This window comes from Rutidosis leptorrhynchoides, chromosome 9 (genome assembly GCF_046630445.1).
Source record: "Rutidosis leptorrhynchoides isolate AG116_Rl617_1_P2 chromosome 9, CSIRO_AGI_Rlap_v1, whole genome shotgun sequence".
NCBI classification, from domain to species: domain Eukaryota; kingdom Viridiplantae; phylum Streptophyta; class Magnoliopsida; order Asterales; family Asteraceae; genus Rutidosis; species Rutidosis leptorrhynchoides.
Window position 1 is genome coordinate 113,936,062 of NC_092341.1, and position 8,497 is coordinate 113,944,558.

The 8,497-nt window shown below is 36.3% G+C and overlaps 1 protein-coding gene across 1 annotated transcript; it reads right to left on the reverse strand.

Annotated features, from left to right (window-relative positions):
• Nucleotides 1-1,161: 1,161 nt before the first annotated feature.
• LOC139868339 (UDP-glycosyltransferase 85C2-like) lies at nt 1,162-8,296 on the reverse strand. Its single transcript, XM_071856676.1, has 4 exons — nt 7,798-8,296; nt 2,045-2,062; nt 1,319-1,704; nt 1,162-1,203 (listed from the first exon to the last, which is right to left on the reverse strand). Exons 1-4 carry the CDS (start codon nt 8,294-8,296, stop codon nt 1,162-1,164), a joined length of 945 nt encoding a protein of 314 aa, XP_071712777.1.
• Between the last annotated feature and the right edge of the window lie 201 nt (nt 8,297-8,497).

Below are 8,497 nucleotides of genomic sequence, written 5' to 3' on the forward strand. Positions count from 1 at the left end.
GCGTCGATCTAATCTAGTTCTTGTCCTAGGTTTGATCTATTCGATCCCGATACGACCCATATCTCGGTTTAACCCTATTCTAGTGAATTCCGCCTCTAGGATAGTTAGCAAGCGACCTAAGATCCGTGAATAAACGTGTACAGGGCCAATATGGTCTGGCTCAGTCATCATCCATAAACAGGTGACAACAACAACTATTTGGACAAATTGTCCAAGCCAAGTCGGTGAAACAACTCAGGTCCATTAATAACTCAGCTGCTTTTGGGCCTTTTACAATTGAATTTGGGCCAAAACAAGGCTACTACACTCAGCCTACTTACTTAAGTCCACCAACAATTACTCCATATGCATCGGAGTTTTATCATATGTTTGCTTGTATGGTTCTTGTTTCCTGTTATGTCAGTCTTGTTGCAGTCATAGATAAAATGTTAAATTGGTCTATTTTACTCTCTGCTAAGAGTGAATTTTTGATGCAATTGCAGATGCGCTAAATGATGAGTATTTTGTTATATATTATGTAAAAAAGTGTTTCCCTACTTATTGGAAATCAGATTTCGATACTACAAAACACATACAACGTAAACCAAAATATTGTGCGAATATGGGACAATTTTCTAGATTTTATTTCTCAATAAAAAAAAATAATCTCTGGATACCTCGAAACAAACGCTAACACAATTATTATTTTTTAATAGTAAACGTTAAGTAATATTAAAATAGTAAATAAATTAACTACCAACTTTTGGTACATGCATCCCATGATCCTCTATTTACTTGATAGCATAGTGATTTCCTTCACAAGTTTGTCAACATTCAAAGAAGACGACCCATTAGGCGCGGTGGCAATTTGGGCCTTAGCCTTCCACTCCATGGCTTTGTTTCTCAACTTTTGACCCGTTTCACCCATCAGCTCCCTTACAAGCTTTTCAACATTTTCCCTTTTCAATTTACCCTCCATCTCTAATCCAACCCCCCATTCATTGCATATGTACCTACAATCAGTCATCTGGTCCCCCAAAACAGGCCTACATATCATTGGCACCCCAGCCGTCAAGCTTTCAATAGTCGAACTCCACCCACAATGAGTCAAGAACCCCCCAACCGAACCGTGGTTCAACACCTCTTCCTGTGAACACCAGCTTCCTATAAAACCTCTGTCTTTTATATGCTCCGCAAATTCGTGTGGCAAAATTGCAGACTCTCCTATAACCATATCATATCTTATTATCCAAAGAAAATAATGGTTGCTATTAGCAAGACCCCAACCTAATTCTATAAGGTCTTCTTTAGACATTAATGCTGAATTCCCAAAACTCACATAAATAACAGAATTCGGTTTCTTGGATCCGAGCCATTGCAAACACTCTGGTTCTTGTTTCAGTAAACTGTAGCCGTTGAAATTCGATTCCTCTGTTTCCTTTTCTTCTTTGGGTATCTGATCAAGAAGTAACTGCAAAGGGCCGACCGTGTAAACATGAGAAGAAAACATTGATGAAAATGCATCAACGATACTGGACTCCAAATCGTCAAATGTGTGGATGATATTATGTGAAACTTTGCTGGATATTTTTGCAGCTTCGTTAATGAAAGTCGAAAACTTTCCGTTTGGATCACTCCAAGCCATGCTTGGCAGATCCTTTATACGTATATCTTTCATTCCAGGAATCCAATCAAGAGTTTTTTCTAGTGTATCTTGACTTGTATCTGCATATTCATATATCGTAGCAAACGTTATGTTACATCATATACACTTAAAAAGAAATGTCAAGTGCATGGAAATTTATGTAACCAACTTTACTCATTATGTTGTACGTAGCACAGGATGGTGGTAGAGTGATTGAGTTTGGATCTACAAAAATAAAAAGATTAATTCCCTTGTAGCCACTTATATTTACCCTCAATGGCGGAGCCATGATTTTTAATGTTAAAGGTGGCACTATGGATTTAAAGTAACGTAAAAGTGGCCAATTGAGGAAGGCCAGTTATTTTTAACGTTAAGGGTGCCACTACGGACTTAAAGTAATATAGGCCAATTGAGAAAAACTTGTTAATTTTGATGAATCTAGTATAAATACAAAAAAATTATTATATATAATAATGAACTTATTAAATTCGGCCACCCTATTGGCTCCGCCTATGTTTACCCTATTGGGTTAATCAGTTTATGCTAAGTTTCGGTTTACTGTTTTGATTGTGTTGTAGTAGTTAGGTTTTAATTAATAGTTTGGTAGTTTGATATTAAATGAATTTGTGTCTAGTATTTCACCAGTAGTTGGTAGGCCATATTTGTTGGCTCAGGCCAAAAGTTTGCAAAGATAGGCATAAGTTAGTTAAACCGTACTTTAGCAGAATGTTTGGCGTTTGTTGGCGTAAGGTAATGGGTCCCATTTTTTTATTTTTATTTTGTACATTTTGTATTTGTGTTTAACGAGGATAAAAAAATTCGCGCTTTGTTGCGAGGTAGTTTTGTTCGGTTAACGGTGGGTTGATTGAACGTTTAAAAAATGGGTTAACAATCGAGTAACTAAACGTTAAAAAAATAAAAGAAATGAAAAAGAAGGGAAAAACGAAAGTGGAAAAAAGTTACTCGTATAAAAAAATAGCTTTACTAACGGGTGGCTTTGATCAGTTAATGGTAAGTTAATTTAACCTTTAAAAGACGGTTGAAGGTTAGTTAATTAAACGTTTAAATTGAATGAATGAAAAAATAAGTGGGAAAAGTTATAAAAAAAATTAATGAGAAAAAGTAAGTTAAAAAAAAAAATCAAATACCAAAATACCTCAAAAGTTGGAGGTATTTACATGTTTACCACCAAGAATAGTACCATGCTCATGGGACGGAGAGAGTAATAAATTTTACATGTTATATATTTTTAGGTATTATTTAGTAAATGATAGGGATTGATTAGTGAAAAAAAATTAGTATAAAGTTAATTTATAATAAATTTTACATTTTATATATTTTTAGATATTATTTGTGGGTACTATCTAATAAATGATAGGAATTGTTTAGTGAAAGAAAATTGAAAAGGAGTGTTATGAGTTATGACGCTTTTGGGAGGACAAAGTGAATGACCTTACTAGGGTACCTAGAAGGTGCGGAAGCAATTTTATGCAACAGATGCCCCTACGGCCCTACTCAATTGCCTAATTACTTTTTTTTTTTTTTAAATGCTAACTCGTATAAATATCGAAAACATTTTTCAAAAGAAAACGTTCTCAACTGAAGAATACAAAGCGAAAGCATAGAGGCTCGGATATAGAAAGCATAAACAGCTAAACAAAAATATCTATCACCGAGCCTCTCACTCTAAACAAAATGAAAAAGACTGGCACACAAGACTGGAACATTGTTCATACCATACATTAGACAAAATAAAGTCTATAGGACTATCAAGATGTAATTTTTCAAATTTCTGTACCATTTGCCCTCTGGCAAAACATCATGTTCTTCCTTTTCCTGTTTCATCATCTCATGCAAAATCCAAATTTGAACTTGTACATGCTGATGTCTGGGGTCCATATAAACATCCAACAATCAACAAATGTACCTATTTTTTTTAACACTAGTTGATGATTACTCAAGAACAACATGGACCTTTCTTATACCAAATAAATCACATGTCACCTCAACACTTAAAACATTCTATGCATATATCAACACACAATTTAACACAACAATCAAATGTCTAAGGTCAGATAATGGCCTTGAATTCTTAAATAATCCATTAACTTCCTTTCTACAACAAAATGGCACAATACATCAAACCACATGTCCTTACACTCCACAGCAAAATGGAAGGGCGGAGAGAAAACATAGAAACATTTTGGAAATGGCAAGAGCAATTCACTTTCAAGCCAACTTTCCAATCATTTCTGGGGATATAGCATACTAGCAGCAACATACCTTACCAACAGAATACCAACAAGAGTTCTACACAACACAAGTCCTTATGAAATCTTACACAATCAACCACCAGATCTCAGCCATCTTAGAGTTGTAGGGTGCCAAGCTTATGCCTATACACATCAAATTGATAAGTTCAAGCCCAAAGCAAAACCCTCCATCTTATTAGGATACCCTGCACAACAAAAAGGTTACCTACTCTACAATCAAGAAACCAAGAAGGTCTTTGTAAGCAGAAATGTCACATTCCATGAACACATATTCCCTTTCAACAAATCTAATTCATCAACACCACCTGCTACAACAATTCCACACCAAACCATTTATATTCCTACTCCACCAACACCACCATCCACCACAACTACAATACTAGACCCACCTACTCCACAAGATTCCCCTCCATCATCTAATCCATCCACTACAAAATCTTCATCTACTGAACAAGCAGATCCTTCATCCACAACTAATACTATTTCACAACCTACACAACCTTCAAATTCTGATCCTCCAGTTCAACCAACCAGAAAATCTTCCAGACAAACACATCTCCCATCCAAACTACAGGATTACCACCTTCCATTATCTAAGTCCAAAATCAATTCCATCTCTCATAAACATCACCTATCTCACTTCATTAACTATTCCAAGCTTAAACACAAATCTCAACTTCACCTAATAAACAATCTAAATACAAATAGTGAACCACATAACTATAAACAGGCATCAAAAGATGACAGGTGGAATGAAGCTATAAGCAAAGAAATATCTGCACTTGAAGAAAATCAAACATGGGAAATTGTTCCACTACCACCCAACAAGACACCTATTGGGAACAAATGGATTTACAGGATCAAATACAAGTCAGATGGCACTATAGAACGCTTTAAAGCCAGACTTGTTGCGAAAGGTTTCACACAGAAAGAAGGGGTGGACTATAAAGAAACTTTTGCACCTGTTGCAAAAATGGTCACAATCAGAACTCTGCTATCCATTGCTATTCAAAAGGATTGGATAATAGAGCAATTAGATGTTAATAATGCTTTCTTACATGGTGATCTCCATGAAGAAGTTTATATGTCCATACCTCAAGGGTATCCAAAACCACATTCTAACAATATGGTCTGCAGGCTAAAGAAGTCTATATGGCTTAAAGCAGGCCAATAGACAATGGTTTACAAAATTGACTACTTTTCTACAGTCAATGGGATTCAAGCAGAGCTATGCAGACACATCTCTCTTCACTCTTCATTAAAAGTCTAATGTGATTCACTTAATCATATATGTTGATGACATTCTTATTACTGGTAACAACAAACCTCTAATACAACAGGTCAAGAATAGCTTACATAATAAGTTTAGCATCAAAGATTTGGGACAGGTTCATTACTACTTAGGCATTGAGTTCATAATAAACTCTGCAGGGTTGGCACTTACACAAAGGAAATATGCCTTGGAACTAATTGAACTTGCAGGTCTCAATGATGTCAAACCTGCATCAACACCTCTTGATCCCCAAGCTACTCTTCAACTTGATGATTCACCAGCTTTACCTGATCCATCTCTATACAGAACTCTAGTAGGCAAACTTATTTACTTGACCATTACCAGGCCTGACTTGTCATTTGCAGCTCAAGCCCTAAGTCAATTCACCAATGCACCAACTGAGGCTCACATGAAAGCATTAACACGTGTTCTAAGATACATTAAGGTTAGCCCAGGTCAAGGCTTATTCTACACAAGAGCAAATCAACAAACATTACATGCCTACTGGGATAGTGATTGGGCCAACTGCCCAATATCAAGAAGATCAGTGTCTGGATTTTGTGTTTTTGGGCTCAAATCTCATATCCTGGAAGTCAAAGAAGCAATCTGTAGTCTCAAGATCTTCCACAGAAGCATAATATAGATCAATGGCTGATTGTACTTGTGAAATTACTTGGTTGAAATGTTTACTACAGGATTTTGATATTCCAACTTCATATCCAGCTACCCTGTATTGTGACAACTCCTCAGCTATCACACTAGCATCAAACCCTGTACAACATGCTAGAACCAAACACATTGAAATTGACTGCCACTTTGTTAGGGACAAAATCAAAAACGGCTCAATCTTACCCACTTTTATTCCTTCCAAAGCTCAAGCAGCTGATCTATTAACAAAGGCACTCAGTTACACTCCATTTCATCAATGTTTGTCCAAGGTAGGCACTTGTGATCCATACACATTGCCTACTGGGGGGGGGGGGGGTAAAGGTATACATGCTATAAACACAGGTCAACGAAAGTCAACTCTGCACAAGACTGGGTCAACATCAACACCTCATCACTCAATCAACTCTGTATGCAGCTATGAAGAAGAAGACACGTCTACAGTGTACCTGAAGCATGCAGGATATTTTACTCACTGTACTTAGCTTAATTGTATTGTTAGAAAGTTAGTTAGTGGTTAGTTATGCAGTTAGAATAGATACAACAGTGTATGTATATGCAGGTTTAATTTCAAGTATATATAATCCTACATGTACTCAGCAAATTAATTAATGAAATACACTGAATTCATTTTCACTTTAAACCGTAAACACCGTAAACACATCTAAACAAAACTAATAACCGAAACTATAAAAATGCACCAATGAAGCAACCAAACCCACTAAAAGACCACCTTCTTCATCCTACCATCGTTAGTGTCCCGCTCTTTTCCCGTTCCGATTAACAATCTTATAAGTCAAAACATTTGATGAACCATCCCCAACTAAAATAGCATCGGATGGCGCCAGGGGCGAATTTAGAGGGGGGCAGGGGGGGCGCCCGCCCCCAGTCGATTTCGAAATTTTAGTGTAAAAATTTGGATTTTTTTCATTTTGCCCCAAACCCAAAAGCCATTTGCCCCAAAACCTACATATTTTGCCTCAAAACCTTCAAATTTTGCCCACAAACCTTCAAATTTTATCCAAAAACCTCAAAATTTTGCCTAAAAACCTCCAATTTTTGTCCCAAAAACTCCGTATTTTGCCCAAAAAAATTGCTACGGTTTTAAAAAAAAAATTCGCCCCCGGTGAAAAAAAATCCTGCTTCCGCCACTGGATGGCGCTATAAGACCATGATCTTCTAAGTCTTGAAAAAAACCTTTCCGGACCGGCCTTTGTCCCCCAGTCACTTACAACTTCCCACTAACACCTTCATAAATATGCTTTTTATGAGTATCTATTCCATGTAAACTATCCGATGTGGAATGCACATTACGTTTTGGCCTTTAACATTTGGTTGATCAAAGTTTGAATACTGAATAGAGTTGCATTTTGATCTTTTAGTTGTTGAGGAATTAGAAGGTTATTTATACTCTATATCTTAATTACTCCATAGTATGATATTTATGAAATGTTTCTCTTTTAAATTATGTCATTTTGTGAATAAGCCTTTTTAATACGCGAAAAACCCATTATTGATCATTCGATCTCCATCTATTTAGCTATTTTAAATTTGTTTCGAACTATTTTAGTGTGCCATCATTTACTTTATATAGTTGTTAACAACTTGTTATATTCTTTTAGTTTTTTTTGCCGCCAATGATTAAATTTTCTGGATCCGCCACTAATACCTACTGTACGCAGGTGTACCAAGTTTTGAAGGGTTAAATGGTTATTGTTCACTGCTAGATACATACTTTATGTGGGATTCATGGTCTTAAAAGTGTGGAGTTTTTTTTTTTTCGTTTGCTTCACCAATTGTTGTTCTGCTCCTTATTTTCTTTATGGGCAATTCAATTATTATTTGTTCATAAAGGGCCTTTATCAGACACACTCGTGATGACTACGAGCTGCTCACAAGAGATTAGACCTTTACCCTAAAAAGAAGGAACAACATAATGAGGTAAATAAAAAAGTTCAAACCTTTAAGTGGTACGATTCCTTTTTCGACCAAATAATTCGACTGATAAAAACACATGTAGCTACATGCAGCTATAGGCCAGAAAAGCATAACTGGAATTTTCAACTTTTGTGCAGCATCAACGGTTAAAGCAGACATAAGCCCATCAGAAATAATACAAGTTGGTGGATCTGGAAGTGACGTCACAAGATCAAGAAAATAATTCAAGAATTTGGTTTCCGGTTCATTCCAAACTTGAAGACCCGAGTGGGCTGAAGAAACAATACAGTTTGGTTGGTCTGGAATAGTTCTGAATTCGAAATCGGGTGATCCGTCAAGCCAATGCGGGCCACCCGATTCAAGAAAACGCTTATGGTTAATTTCTGTGTTGATGAATGTTACCCGGAGCCCCTTATAGTGAAACAGCTCTGCTAGTTTCAGCATTGTTTTTATGGCACTTGGTCCTGAATATGGCAAGAATATTACATGCGGTTTCATCTGATTTTTGGGAACGGTGGTCATGTTTTTTGGGTCGTTTTCAGAAGTGTATGTATGCTATTGTTTTTGGGTGTGTCACACAAATGTGACCGGTTGTAGCAAATATATAGACTACAGATAGAAAGGTAATTAAATGAATATGCACATTGTCATTGTCATAAATAGTGTAGGAAAATCCTCAATTTTGCAATTTTAATATATATACGCTATTTATAGCAACTTGGC

Coding starts and splice junctions, on each gene's coding strand:
- LOC139868339 (XM_071856676.1), bottom strand. CDS start 8,296: ATGACCACCGTTCCCAAAAATCAGATGAAACCGCATGTAATATTCTTG. Junction 1,204..1,318: donor AACCGAATTCTGTTATTTAT/GTGAGTTTTGGG, acceptor ATATGGTTATAG/GAGAGTCTGCAATTTTGCCA.